The 14,772-nt window shown below is 38.4% G+C and overlaps 1 protein-coding gene across 1 annotated transcript; it reads left to right on the top strand.

The window, feature by feature from the left end:
• Positions 1–9,109: 9,109 nt before the first annotated feature.
• On the top strand, positions 9,110–14,295 carry dtx3 (deltex E3 ubiquitin ligase 3). The gene is made up of 5 exons (XM_061736225.1): positions 9,110–9,336; positions 9,541–9,580; positions 10,054–10,856; positions 11,922–12,139; positions 12,374–14,295. Exons 2-5 carry the CDS (start codon positions 9,568–9,570, stop codon positions 12,447–12,449), a joined length of 1,110 nt encoding a protein of 369 aa, XP_061592209.1. The 5' UTR covers positions 9,110–9,336; positions 9,541–9,567; the 3' UTR covers positions 12,450–14,295.
• The last annotated feature ends 477 nt before the right edge of the window (positions 14,296–14,772 follow it).

Below are 14,772 nucleotides of genomic sequence, written 5' to 3'. Positions count from 1 at the left end.
CGTCACGGCTGCCTGCTCAGAGCACGTGTGAGAGCGTTCTAGAACAGTGCTGTTTACAGTTATTACAGTCTGATGAATGAAGGAATGCATGAATGAATTGTCTTTATTTCGGTCTTGTACAAGTTATTTTCGAAAAAAACTAAATGAAAAAAAGTAAAATAAACATTGCTTTTGCCGAAAAGGTACGGAAGAGTATTAGGGCCAGACAGGAGAAAAATAAAAATAATATTTTGGAGGAGGAAGGTTTTTTTCTTCATTATGCACTTCGAGAAAAAAGTCGAAATGTCGAGAATAATGTTGAAGTACAATTTCGAGAAAAAAGTCATTTTAGGGAAATGTTAATGTTAATGTTGAAATTCTATTTCAACATTAATCTCGACCTTTCAACTTTATTCTCGAAATTTCGACTTTATTCACGAAATTTTGACTTTATTCACGAAATTTCGACTTTATTCTTGAAATTATATTTCAACATTTATCTCAACATTTCGAGTTTTTTCTAGAAATTGTATTTCAACATTATTCTTGACACTTCGACTTTTTTTTTCGAAATTGTATTTCAACATTAATCTCGACATTTCGACTTTTTTCTCGACATTTCGACTTTTTTCTCAAAGTGCACAATAAAAAAAAATCTTCCCCTCTCAAATATTTTTCTCCTGCATACTCTTCCGTAAAAAGGTGTAGGCTGAAGCCCTACACTTTTTCTCTTGTGATCAGTTTACATCTGAAACATTAGCATGTGGAAACAAACAAACAATGCATACAGAAGACAAAAAAATAAATAAGACAATATATAAAATTGACGTTTCACATTCTAGAATGTTTTTGATAATATACTTTATAGTTATAGTGTTTTATATTTATTTACAATATTTTCTTTAAACATTTTCTTAAACTTGTAGATAGAACTGCACATTTTTAGGTCGTTGTCACAACTATTCCATATTTCTCTTGCCTTAATTGATGTACATCTCTTTTTAATATTTGTTCTTGCTGTCGTCATCTCAAACATGAGTTTCCTGGTCCGGGGATTAAAGTATAATCTGTTTGATTAACGGATTATACTTTAATCCCCGGACCTTTCCCCCTCAAGTCATAGCGGGTTTCTTTTATTTGGAACAAATCCTGAATGCAGTTTGGAATCAGTTTCTGCTGGGCTTTAAAGGCAAATAAAACACTTTTCTGCTCTACTATATCATATAATTTTAGAGTATTATATTTAATAAAGAGATTTGTTGGTTCATAATAGTCAGATCTAATTATCCTTAAAGCTCTTTTCTGTAATAAGAAAATAGGGTTTGCATTTGTTTTATAGGTGTTACCTCATACCTCAACACAATAAGTCATGTATGGAACTATGAGTGAGTTATACATCAAAAACTGTGCTGTTTGACAGAAGATATCATTTGTTTTACTTAATATTGCTAGGGTTTTAGAAATTTTTGATTTTACACTATTTATATGTGATTTCCAGCTAAGTTTATCATCAATTATTACCCCCAGGAACTTATTTTCGTATATACTCTTTCTATTTCCATACCACTAATTTTAATTGTTATTTGATTATTTATTTTTCTAGTGCCAAAAAATTATTAACTTAGTTTTAGTTAGATTTAATGATAGCTTGTTGATATCAAACCATGCCTTCACATTTTTCAGTTCTCCTTCCACCGCCAATAATAAATAATAATAATTAATTTTATTTGTAAAGCACTTTTCATAAAATAATCTCAAAGTGCTACATATACAAAATAAACAAAAAGGAATAAAATAAAACACCACCAGTGTCGTTCAGTGTCGTTTGGCAAGTTGATGCCAAACGACAGCAGTTTATCACCAATTAATGGATATCTTTGCGCATCACTGGATTAATTTATGCATGCAAAATCTTATTACAGTAATCATAATTGGATTGTGAATAGGGTTGGCAACTCTTCCTGAAAAATAAATAAGCGACACCTCATCTGCAGGGCCGGCCAACCCGATTGCCTTCACCTTTCCTGGCGTGGTGAATTTTTTTTAGCCCCTTTTTTTGTGAGTGAAACGATTTTTTAACTGTTTGACTCAAACTTGAATTGAATTAGATGCATATTTGTGAATGCCATGAACACATGGAAAAGAATTCAAGCAATTCACTTTAATAGAAAATAACAAAATTAACTGAATAAAATAAGTATCTTTCTTAAGCAGAAACATGTCCTACTTAACTTAAAATGGTATACCAGTAAATTAATATCAAACAATAGAAAGAAAGCAGAAAATCAATTCTGTAATAGTGCACATATTAGTGCAATAACAAAAGTGCAAACAGAAAGTCTGTAGAAAACTTGTAAAACATATTTGTGCCTCAAAGGCCATGACTGTAGGCTACAGTTGTAGTAAAACAGAAAAAAAAATAACTTATGAACTCAACAGCTCAATGCCATTTTCCATTGGCATTTTATGACTATTTTTTGACTCTCACAGTAATACGGGACAAAGTGCGTCCCTTTTCAGCTTAATACGGGACGCATAGGCTACTTTAGTTCATAAATACGGGATGATTCCGTTTTTCAAGGGACGGTTGGCAACCCTAATTGTGAAATAAATCAGCCCTACGCATGTAAAAAGCTCCCCTACTTTTTTATTTATTTTTTTTTATTAAAGAAATAGTGGTTCTAGTTAAACTATGAACAGTGGGCCGCCTTTTTTCCAGCACCCAGGGAGCAGTTAGGGTTGCTCAGGGGCCCAAGGTGTTTCAGCCCAATTGCAATCTGGGGGCTTGAGTTTGTGCCCTCCAGATCCAAGCCCACCTCAGCAGCCACAATGCTACTGCTCCCCTAATAATACTCAGAGACCAGATGACTGAAAACAACCATAAAACCACCCATTCATCATCTATACATATTTATTCCTATTCAAGGTCACAGTCTGCTGGAGCTCTCTTCAGGTTAAAGGCAGGGGTACACCTTGGACAGGTTGCCAGTCCATTACAGGGCCATATATAGACAACCACTCACATCCACTTAGATCCACTCCATGTTAATTTTTAATCACCAGTGAGCTTAACATGTATGCATTTGCACTGTGGGATGAAACTGGAGTGCTATAAAACCATAGACTGAATTACTCAACAGACTATCCTTGACACTCATAGTTTTTTGTTTTTTTTTGAAGAGTGGTTTTAAAGTCTCTTTTTCCTCATACTGCATGGTCCCATGTTGCAAACAGGCAGAACAAACAGGCCCAGAAAGCCAGTGGAACATGTCCACCTTTTGTCAATCAAAAGCCCATTTTACACTGGCGGATAAAATGCGGCTCTAGCGTGTCCCTGTCCTCTTTACTTTGAACGACGTGGGGTGGCGTGTCCACCCGCACTTAACCAGGTCTAATGTAAACAGAAATAATGCGGGGTGGCGGGATTTTTTGGATCACGTAACTCGAGTACATCCCACCAGGGGAGTAAAAAAAAAGTATTATTATTATTTAATAAATTAAGAAAACAGCTGATGAGAATAACAATATCACCAGGACATCACCAGGTAGGGCCTATATTTGCAAGATGAGTAGCTGGGGAGACAAGGAAATCCACAAGCAACTCAGCCTCAGACGCTAGAAACTGGCGTATGTCCGGAACCATAAAGGATGGTCCATTGTTTGAACAACTAGCCACAAAAATAACAAACTGGGGCTTTGCAAGAAGCAAACCCTGGCCAAAAAAATGCTCATCCCGATGTTCATCCATCCTCGTTTTGAAAATTAAACTTGTCTGACGTATAAATCTTACTGATATAGGGACAATACATAATTCTACACGTCCACACATCTTACGTTATGTGGATAACATCTCCTGACTTGCCTTTTGTCCCCTCAACTCACCTTCAGGGACAGGGTGGCAAATAACCAGCCTTGTGTTTATATCACCTGACATGCGTTAAACACGCGTTCATCATCCAGCGGTAAAGTTAATCGTGGCGGTGAGCTCCTTCAGCCAATCCACTCTGGAGGAGCAGCAGACAAGGCTCCTGGCAAACATTTGTAGCGGCATATCCTTTTTCAGTTGTTATTTCAGTGTTTCAGATGTTGCTACCCAGGTTAGCTTCGCTAAGGATTGTAGTATGACAATGGCTGATGAGGAAGTAATGATGACTAGCCGTTGGCTAAGTCAAGAGCCAATCAAAACTCTATATCCCATATTATAAATATATTTATTGGTTTATATAAATTTATTTGACATGGTACAAAAAAAGCATGACTCTCACAGTTTTTATGGATGTGAAATGTAGCTTTTGAACCCGGCTGTATATGTTTATTTCTGCTGCAAATTTGGACGTTTTAACATGGAGACCAATGGAGATTGACTTACTTTTGGAGCCACCCCCCAATGGTAAGTAGAGGAACTGCAGTTTTTGTTCCTTCCGGGTTGGCGTCAACAGAAGTTGGATAGTTGGCCCTTGGAGATAACTCACACAAGCACATGCAAACTCACACAAGTGCATGCAAACTCCACATAGGAAGGCCTCAGTCAGGATTCTAACCAGGAACCTTAATGCTTTGAGGCAACAGTGATAGCTACCAAGCTCATTTTGTACTTTTGTATTTCTTTATGGACATTTTGAACCTCTGTTGGCATTAAGGTTGCTTTCACTCTTTGGAATATTGGGTTTTCAATATGCTACATTTGAGTTACCAAAACATCATCACGACCTTCTTGCTTCAAATACTATCTGATATACTTTCTGTCTGGTGCCTGAAACAGGTCTATCCAGAGACAGTTCCTCCCTTGTCCACTGGTACTTTCCCCAGGAAATAAAGTTGAGGAGGAGTCTAGAGGAACCATGCCAGTTATTCAGATTTAACACAAAGAGAATGAGGGTCGCTTGACAGGCAACAAGTTCCTCCTTTTTGTTCAAAAATATGCATAAGATTGACTGGCAAATCCTAAATTGTAAACAGAATATAGTGTGAGTGTGCGATTCATTTGATTCTTTGTGGCCTTGTGGTGGACTGGTGACCTGAGCTGACCTGACAACATTGTTAGACTCCAAGTGACAGCACTGACGCCTGGCCATCAGTGCTCACTCCCAGTTATGCTCATTCACATATTTTTAATGTAAACCTACTCACTCTAGTTTTAAGGAGAAGTTGAAAAAAACTACAAATGCAAAGGGCAAGTAAGTGACTGATGCAGTCTCCTTTTCAGATATCCAGTATTTAAAAGATATTCAACATGACCTACATAAAAATATCATATTTTTTCAAATAAATACAGCACATCCAACCCTGCCCTGTCCTTAAAATATTCCACTTGTGCCTTAAAAACACTGCACTTAGTAGTTTTAGAATTAATTACTCATTGTTAAAGAAAAGAAAGAATCAGTGAATTCTTAATAGCCCTCATGAGCTTTCTGCAGCTCTTCTGTAATTAGAATGGGAAATTAACAATTGCTTGCTGTGCAGCTGAGTCTTTTCTGTCAGTATTTTTACCCGATAATGAGCCATTATTTGATTGCATTATTGTGATTCTGGCACCCAATTTCCATTTTCACCATGGTCTAAGTGACAAAATGTTACCTAATGGTCTGATTGTAATTATGCTATTTCTAATATGACAAGTGTACCAAAAGTCTGACTGTGACACAGATGGCTCAAATACAAACAAAAAGGAATATTACTGCAACAATGCACTGGCCTTTGTAGAATGCATATAGTCTGAAAGGGCTTATGATCACATGTTCATGTTTGTCTGTTTATTCAGGGAACTATAACCTCCCATGTAGTTAGTTTTTCAGAGTAGTAAAGCTTAAACATTCTTCACTCATTTAATTTTTCAAGATAAAAACACTAAATTACCTTATTTCTGTCTTAAAATATCTTAAAATCTTAAACTTTTAGATGTGACATAGAACAGTAGCAGTTACAACGTTTTAATTAAAGGTTCAGAGTTTAAAGGAGTTTGAAACTTTTTGATCAATAACATTCTGGATAAATAAATCATCTTTTGACGTATTATTGGATTATTGTAGACAGTTCAGTGATTCATTAATAAATAGCAGCATTGGGTTGTATTTCATTACACATGAACAGGCTACCAAAATGATTCTAAAAGTGTTATAATAAGATTATCAGGGTTAAGCTATGCTTTGATCACATATTTCATTTTGGCAATGAATACTTTAAGTAAACAACAATGTAGAGATGCAGATGGTTTTATCATCATGTTCTGTACTTATCTGCTCCCCACAGCCACACACAGTTCATCTTGCTACCATCTAGTAAAAAAAAGCCACTATGCTGCCCTTAGTCAAACAAAGGTCCGAGGTCCTCTTTTACAGATGTTTATTGCAAGTGTGAAAATAAATCAAATTCTGGCAACACCACTGTAGAACTAAAAGATAAATGACAATACAAATGTTACATGTAAAAAAAGTCATATGACAATACTTGCCATAACAAAAGTAAACATACCACTTAGCCTGCTTGTGAGCTAAAGATGGGGTTCACATCTTCTTTGATGGATGACTTGAGAGAATGGATGGTGATGATGGATGGCTGGATGACCAAAGGTAACACATGGACCAGCTTTCTCCACAGGAGGTGTCGTAACAGAAAGTGATGACATGCAGGATGGAAATAAGTTTTTATAGTTTAAACTCTCTGTGAGGATGGTATTTACTTGAACTCAGATCAAATCACGTGGAAATTCGTTATAAATTCAATGGAACACAAGAGATACCACAAAATACAAGAGAATAATTCACATATTATCAAATTAAAAAGGCAACTAAACTTGCTAGCGCCACACAGTGGACATAAATAGTATAATATAAAACTTTAAGTAGCAGCAAATAACCACAGCAACACTAGCAGATTTAGGAGCAGTTTCAGCCCTCAGGCTGGATTACTGAAATCAAAATAATAATTTTTTGTTTCTAACTTGACACTGTATTTTCATGAAACTTTTTCTTTTTTAATTTTACTGTACAACCCTTGGCTGCATAGTGATGTCTAAATTAATGTGAAAACGTTTTTGTGAGTTTAATTAAATTAAATTAGTTTTAAATGTAAAATGTGTTCAGTTCGATTCGCAGAAATTCTCTCTCATGAACCCCACCCATTCACAACCATCTCCACTGGTACAGAACATACCAACCAATCGCAACAAAATGCGGTGGTCTACATCCTTTGTAGACTACAAAGTGCCAAACCAACCACTGATGATGTGAAATGTGTCTAGCATTCGGATAATTTCTTGTCTAAATCACCAGCACTGGTCCTGTCAGTCATCAACCATTTCTCATCCATCTCCAAAAATGTAGCCAGAAATCCTACTTTCATTTGCATATTTTGTTGTTCCGTTTAATAGAATTTAGGAAACATTGAAAACCTCAATCCCTGTTGCTGGTATTTAATTCCGGTTATAATCTATAATCATTGCTCTGGCCCACCATATTTACAATCTGTTGACCAAACACCAACCATGCAAAGGATTTTGAGAAATGTTATGCTGCAAAGGATCCACTTGATCTAGCCTTCAGGTGGGACACATTTGTAGATCATATTTGAAGGAACATTTTGAATCAGACAGACTTTGCAGAAATGCTGTGAGGCAACTGGCCTTCAAATGCAGCCTTGAAAGAATGCAGACTCTGAATTGGAACATGGTTAAACAGGAGCAAATGGCCACCACTCAAAAAAACCCAAATGACTGCTGTCACATGTTTTGTTAAGTTGATTGGTTGTTTTCCTATCCAATGGCATCCACAGGCAGTTTCTACTGGCCCATTGGCACGACTCCTGGAAATCAAAGGGATTCAGAATAACCAGACCTATTCTTTGTGGTGATGTTGAAAATAATGGCTTTCCAGGCTAGGTGGCTACCCCAAATGAAAGGCAAGCTGGACTGATATTTGATTCAGATTTTAAATTATCTTATGTTTTTAATGCCATTTTTCCATCTTTATTTATTTAATTAATTTTCTTTGTGTTTTAGTGTTGGGTTTTAAAATAAAACCCTCCACTGGAGCTCCCAAAAAGAGAAAAAAATCCCACATAAACTGATCCTGGCTTTTCCAATATTGGAGTGGGTTTTCCCAGGATGTAGGCTGGATATGTATTTATTTATTTGGGGGGGGGGCTTTTAGCACTATGCCATTGAAGCGGATAATCGTGACAATAGCATGATTCACAACGCAATTGTAACTAAAAAAAACTAACAAAAAAGGACAATGAAAAAACTCTTTTTTTTTTAAAACTTTATTTAAAAGTTCCAATTACAGTCAGAACATTGACCGTGGACAATACAAAACAGTCAGGCATCAAAGAATTAAATAAACAAATACAGTATGAGACATAAAGTGGATGAAGTGCATAAGTCATTACATAAGTAACATAAATATAATAAAATAAATGAATTTAAATAAAAAGAAAGAAAATGGCAGGACATATATTATATTTCTCCAAATATTTCTTCAATTATGTTAACAGTGTGTATACATTTTTTATTATCAATTCTTTTAATACATTCAAGGTAGTTATTGAAATCAATTTCAAAAACAGGAAAGAAAGGTCGACCTTTGGAAAATTTGGTTTTATGTATGTGGAATTTTGCAATTAGAATAATCAGATTAATTAAGTGTTGCATTTTCCTATCTTTATTATATAACAGTATATCTTTGGCATTCAATTTAATTGGTATGTTGGAATGTGATGTGATGTAAGCTTCAATTTTTTTCCCAAAAATCTGGGAAAAATTACATTCAAAGAAAAGGTGCCTAATCGTTTCCACTTCAGCATTACAAAATACACAATTGGCATCAGACAATGAAGAAACTCAGAACCACCATGTGAGCCAATCACGTCACTCAGTGACGAACTTCCTGATGATATTCTCATGGGTCCCAAAAAGTCCCTATATATTCATGTGTAATGCCCCCCGTACAGTTAGCAAAAATTAGGGAGTCGAAAACATGAGGTTGAAAGTGCAAACGTGTGATTTATCTGACTGCGCAGCGAGCAGGAAGAGTAACTACTAACGCTGTTTACTTTGTGTGACGCCTCCAGCCCAAGGACGGAAGGCGAACACGGACGAGACTGAGGAGGAGGGGGAGGAGGAGGAGGAGGAGGAAGAGGGCTTGAATGGCATTTGCAAGAGCCAGGAAAGCGTTCACGAAAACATACAACGACGTAATGTCGGGGATGCGTTTGGATATCATGCCTTGACCACGAAAGAGTCATTATCCGCCGATAAACTGCAGCAGCACGTCAGAAATAAAGGCCTCCGCCGATGGAGCTCGCTGCTCTTTAATCCAGCTGGAGACCTCCCTGACAGGCTGCGACGAGCTACAGAGAAGGGTGAGGTTTTTAAGGAATACGTGCATGCATCGGGCCCATTTTAATGGGAAATGTGTTTAAAAAAATGCCAAACTAATGTTACAAATTCCCTGAATTTCCCCTCCGCTGCGGCGGAGAATGGCTCTGTGTAAATATCAACGCGCGACTGTGGCAGCGTTTGCTCCATTGCCTCGGCTTGTCTTATCCTCATTTTCTCGTCAACAGGACGCTTTAATCGCAATTGAGGAATTTATGGGATCACAAGGTAGGCTTTCGTCTTCAATAAGTGCTACTTTCGTGTTTGTACATGCTTGTCATTGCTTTTATTTGTAACGCCTATGAGAGGGTTTAGATTTCTTTGTTTACAGTCCATCTAAACAGCTGATTCGTCCTCAGCCTGTTGTAGGCTATATTTCTTTGATTCGTCACACCAAATAGCCGCCCCTGTAAATATATCAAATTAATTTTGTCCTGCAGACACAGTAACTATCTCATGATGTTCTTATTTGCATTATTGCATAAGACACTAAATCACAAATAACTGTATTTGAGCCGTGTCTCAGTAAAATATAGCTGAATCCTTTTATAATGCATATAACAACACAAAAATGGGCTGATGCATCATAGGCTCTAACTTATTAAAGTGGATTTACATTCATGCAAAATTATGTACATGCAAATGACTGTTGGGATACTCCTGGTTGAACTGTGATGACTTTTATTTGGCTGTCTGTGCAGTTTCCTCTGATGAGATGAGTGTGCGTGCTGGCCAGGGCAGTGATGAGGTGCTGGTATCTCAGGCGGTGTGGGATTACCTGGTTGCAGCCGGGCGGCCCTGGCTCATTGACTTCCAGCACAGGCAGGGGATGAGCGCCGGTATCATTAGGCGAGGAGAAAGGGGGGGCTGCTGTGCCATTCGGCTGCAGCCGGTGGAAGGCTCCAGGAGCCCTGGAGCTGGAGTGATAGATGGACCCGTCTCCAGTGAGACACGAAAAGCCTTCATTGACTTATGCCGCTGTGCCCGCAAAGAAATGAGCAAACAGGAGGGGGGACCCAAGAGGAAGAGGGCTCTTCTGCCTTGTGTGGGAGCCCTTGAGCAGAATGGAGAGGGGAGCCTGCTTCAGCCTCCGCCTCCACAACCTCGGCGTTCCCAGAGACAGCCGCAGAGGTTCAGGAAGCCTGCTGATGAGGAGGCATGTGCCATGCTGCACGAGGCAGCCCAGAGGAAAGACCTGGTCTCTAGCATGGCTTCCCACAGTGAAGCGGAGGACACTAATACTTGCTCTATCTGCATGGGGGAGATAGTGGAGAAGACAACACTGGAGAAATGTGGCCATTCTTTCTGTCGCTCTTGCCTGGATCAAGCCTTTAAGGTGAAGAAAGCATGTCCCGTGTGTCGACTAGTGTATGGCCAGCTAATCGGCAACCAGCCTGCCAACGGTACAATGATTGTGGAGAGAGATCCCGATCTGGAGCTTCCTGGCCATGAAGGCTATGGCTGTATCTGCATCATCTACAGCTTCCCTCCAGGCCAACAAACGGTGAGTACAACAAGAGCATGGCACACTGCAGTAACTTTTAGTAGTTGTCTATGGGTACATTTAATTTCGGCTCATCTATTATCTATTAAGTAGTCTCAAATATGTATACATTTAAGAGTGGTGGAGTTAATTCAACCCAAGGATTTAAAATCCTTGTTTGTCTAATATGTGCCACGAGAAAGTAACTCAAACCATCAACCCCAAGTGAAGTTTGCCTTGGAAGGGTGTTTTGATCAAAATTCATAGAAATAAATGAAAAATGACCTGCATTTCGAAAAATTAATCTGGTAATGTTGTTGTTTCTAACTTTGATAAACTACTCAAAAATGAAGTTTCCTATTTAATAAAATAAAAATGTTTTTCTGTAAAGTGTGCTTGATGAAGTCAAACCACACAGTAGTTACTGAAGTGTTTTCAGACATTCTTTGTTATATTTGAGTCAAAGCCACTAAAACTCTTAGGTAAAGGTTATGCAGTGTTGTACCTCCCTGTGCAAATAAACGGACCTGTCTGAGTGAAGTGAGTCAAGTTTCCCCTCCGGAAACCAACAGCAAGCAGGTGTGGATTTCTCATATATACAGTCATCTGAAACCTGTCATTAACTGAAGTAATTCCTTTGACGTAAGCAGCAGAGGATTAAAACATAAAACTTGTGAAATTAAAATTACAAAACCTGGCTGTGGCAACACAAACGTAGTTCCTCTGGCATGCTCGCTTCTTCATCCATGTGTCTTGTTACAACCACATACCAACCATCAAGTAAGGCATTCCTTTCATAACCTCCACTTCTCTGGTTTATGCTGCATCTGCACTGTTACAAGCAGTAAAATATCTTCTATAGGATGAACCACCTGTGGTGGAAAACAAAACGTATCTTACCTGTAATGCTCTGTGCCAAACCCTGAAGTGGAAAACCTGCTCTTTAGGGTTTCAGAAATGCAAGTCAACCTGTTATATTATGTGCTGCCTTTTCAGGGCAGTCTCAAAAACATGCATCTCTGCAGACATCTCCAAAATGCACACAAAGCTACATAAGGCAACTAAAATGTTTTTCTTAACCAACAGTTAGAACACCCCAACCCGGGTGTTCGATACCCTGGAACAGACCGCGTGGCCTACCTCCCTGATAGCCCCGAGGGGAACCGTGTGCTGGGTCTGCTGCGCCGGGCCTTCGAACAGCGCCTTATCTTCACCATTGGTACCTCCATGACTACAGGCATGCAGAACGTCATCACGTGGAATGACATTCATCACAAAACCTCAATATGGGGTGGTCCGCGCTGGTATGTGTAAGCTGTCAGTTGGAGGTGAATGCCTCTTGCTGACTGATTTGATTTTGTAATATTCTCATCAACGTTTTGAAATGTGGTAGCTGAAAAAAATAACTCCATAAAGACTTGACAGGTCGTGGTTGTTACTCTCATGGAAATGCAATCACTCAATGTCCTTTACTCAGTGGTTCTGTTGGTGTCTGAGCTCACGCAATTGTATTGATGGCTTTTTATTCCTCCTTTCAGCTTTGGGTACCCAGATCCCACTTACTTGGTGCGAGTGACAGAGGAGCTCAGAGAAAAAGGCATCACAGCGGACTGACAGCCTGAAATTGACAGATCTTCCAGGACTTTGTAGGACCTTGTGAACGTCCTTGCTGTGGGCATGACTCAGCTAGAGGTTGTGCCCTGAATGCTCGACGGCTGAAGACGAAAACCGCACCAGACAGGCATCTAATGCTGCAGCAGAGCCCATATCTCCCCCCACTACTTGTTCTTCTGTTTGTTCATTTTCTGCAGGGTTCAGCTTACCCCCAGTGCAACATTTGGAAGAAAACCCTTTTGAGTGCAGTGCATTCTTATATTACAAATTCTCAAAACTGCCTCTGCTGGCAACGGGCCTGGCAACTGATGCACACATCTACGAGCATCGTGGCGTGATGGCGTTCATGGTACTTTAATATTATTTAGGAAATCCAAGTTTAATCTTTTTAGACTTTATGTTCCAACAGTGTTTATTTCCTCAGTTCTTACTTTGGGGGTTACTTTTAATTCTTAAAAGCACACATCCTTGGTTGTATCCCTCAACAATGTTTGTTGAACAAGTTTGATTGTTATTAATTACCTGTTGTAAGGATTGTACTTGGCTCATACGACAGAGTAGCACTGCTTCTATAAACAGAAATCATTTTCTGAAGTTATTGCAATCTAAAGCACTCACAGGCACTTTGGTAAGGTAGTTTGATTTTTGGCGCAGTAGTAGTAGTATGAAGGGTTTTTGCTTCCTCCCATGTAAAGGGTAATTGGGGACAAACAGGTTTGCGCAGCCATCAGCTATTAGCTGGCTACAAGTTGATGTCAGTTGCTTCAAACACTCATCTGTGTGTGACCTTCATCCCTGTTTTTACTTAGATGAGTGGAATGTTAAATGATGTCTCATTGCAGCACCTTTTGGCATGCATTCCCACTTGTTGTGTTTTTCTGCATTTGTTACTGCTGTTATATCAAGATGTCTCTGAGGTGTTACACCCAATTCCTCACTAGTTAGTAACGTGTTCCTTTGATTACCAGATTTATGACGATGTCAACTATGAAGGGCATATAAACCACTTAAACCAAATCGAAGGCACAAAGGCTCTTTAATTATCTATGCTTCAGTCCCTGTCAGACTGGGAGATTTGCCTTTTAATCTTCTCATTTAAAATAAGCTAACTGTTTAGAAATTTGCTTAAACCCACTAAAAGGCAGTTTGGAAAAAAGAAATATTAAAAAAATGTTGCGTGAACAATTGATTTGATTTAGGGTGGGATACTGATCTAATTTTGTTGTGCCTTTCTTATATTCATTTTTGATAAAATAAAAACCAAGCATGATGGTTCTGATGAATGATAAGCTGTTTGGGTGTATTTTAGTGTTATTTGATAGGTACACACTATTATGTTTTAGCTGTACTGTCTGCTACGGAGTACGAAACACACCGTTTGTAAAAATGTGTATTTATGTGTCATTGAATTTGCCCTCTCCCTCATAAACAGTCTTATTCTCCAAATGCTGAAAAAGACCCTCAGAACGGATAATCTGTACGTGGGGAAAAAGTGCTTTGAAAATCCAGAAACCTGCTTGGCTAAATTCACCATGGATTTGAATGGTCATATCCACGCATCAAATACTTTTATTATATTTTCAACGTCTTTGTATTTTAGTTAAGGGACCAACTCAAATATTTTTTGGGACACAGGATTGTAGTTTACTAAAGCTACTGTGCAAACATTTCTATGCATTACATGGCCGAGGAGGAGCCAGGAGGAAGGGCAGACAGAGGGATTCCACATATTACTAATTGATTGTGAAGGAAAACCGAGTTTTGCTTTTCTAATTGTGTTGATTCGTACTTTGTTGATATTCAGAATAATGTGCTTCACATTTTAATACTTGAATAAAGAGTTATGTTTGGGTTTGTGTTGAATATTGCATACGGGCCCTCAATAAACAAGGTGCATCACATGCAGCAGAATGTCAAAGCAAGTGATGATTCACGGCGAGTTAGTTCTGGTTGGTACTTTGACATGATAATGACATTTTGATGAGCAGTCTCACAAATCATCTGTGTTTTTTTTTACATGCAATTGTAGAATAAGCTAAGTAATAATTTAATGTTTCAGTTTACTCTTTCATCAAATAAAACTCATTAATTGCACACGGCAGGTAAACCACATCCACAACGGAAGACAGGAGAAACAAAATGCTGTCATTAAGAGGCTCGGATCTTTATTAATCATTTCTAGAAAACTGTAGAAAACAATATGTAAATATGGTATTTTCCCCAGCTGTTCTCATACAGATGATTGATGATGATTACATATATTATGTGGACATAATCATTAATGACACTATTAGTTAAGTGTGACGGATAGAGTTGTTACCTG

The sequence above is a fragment of the Cololabis saira genome, chromosome 12 (genome assembly GCF_033807715.1).
Source record: "Cololabis saira isolate AMF1-May2022 chromosome 12, fColSai1.1, whole genome shotgun sequence".
NCBI classification, from domain to species: Eukaryota; Metazoa; Chordata; class Actinopteri; order Beloniformes; family Belonidae; genus Cololabis; species Cololabis saira.
Note: the sequence above shows the minus strand (reverse complement) of the source record. Positions and strands in the feature narration are given on the sequence as shown.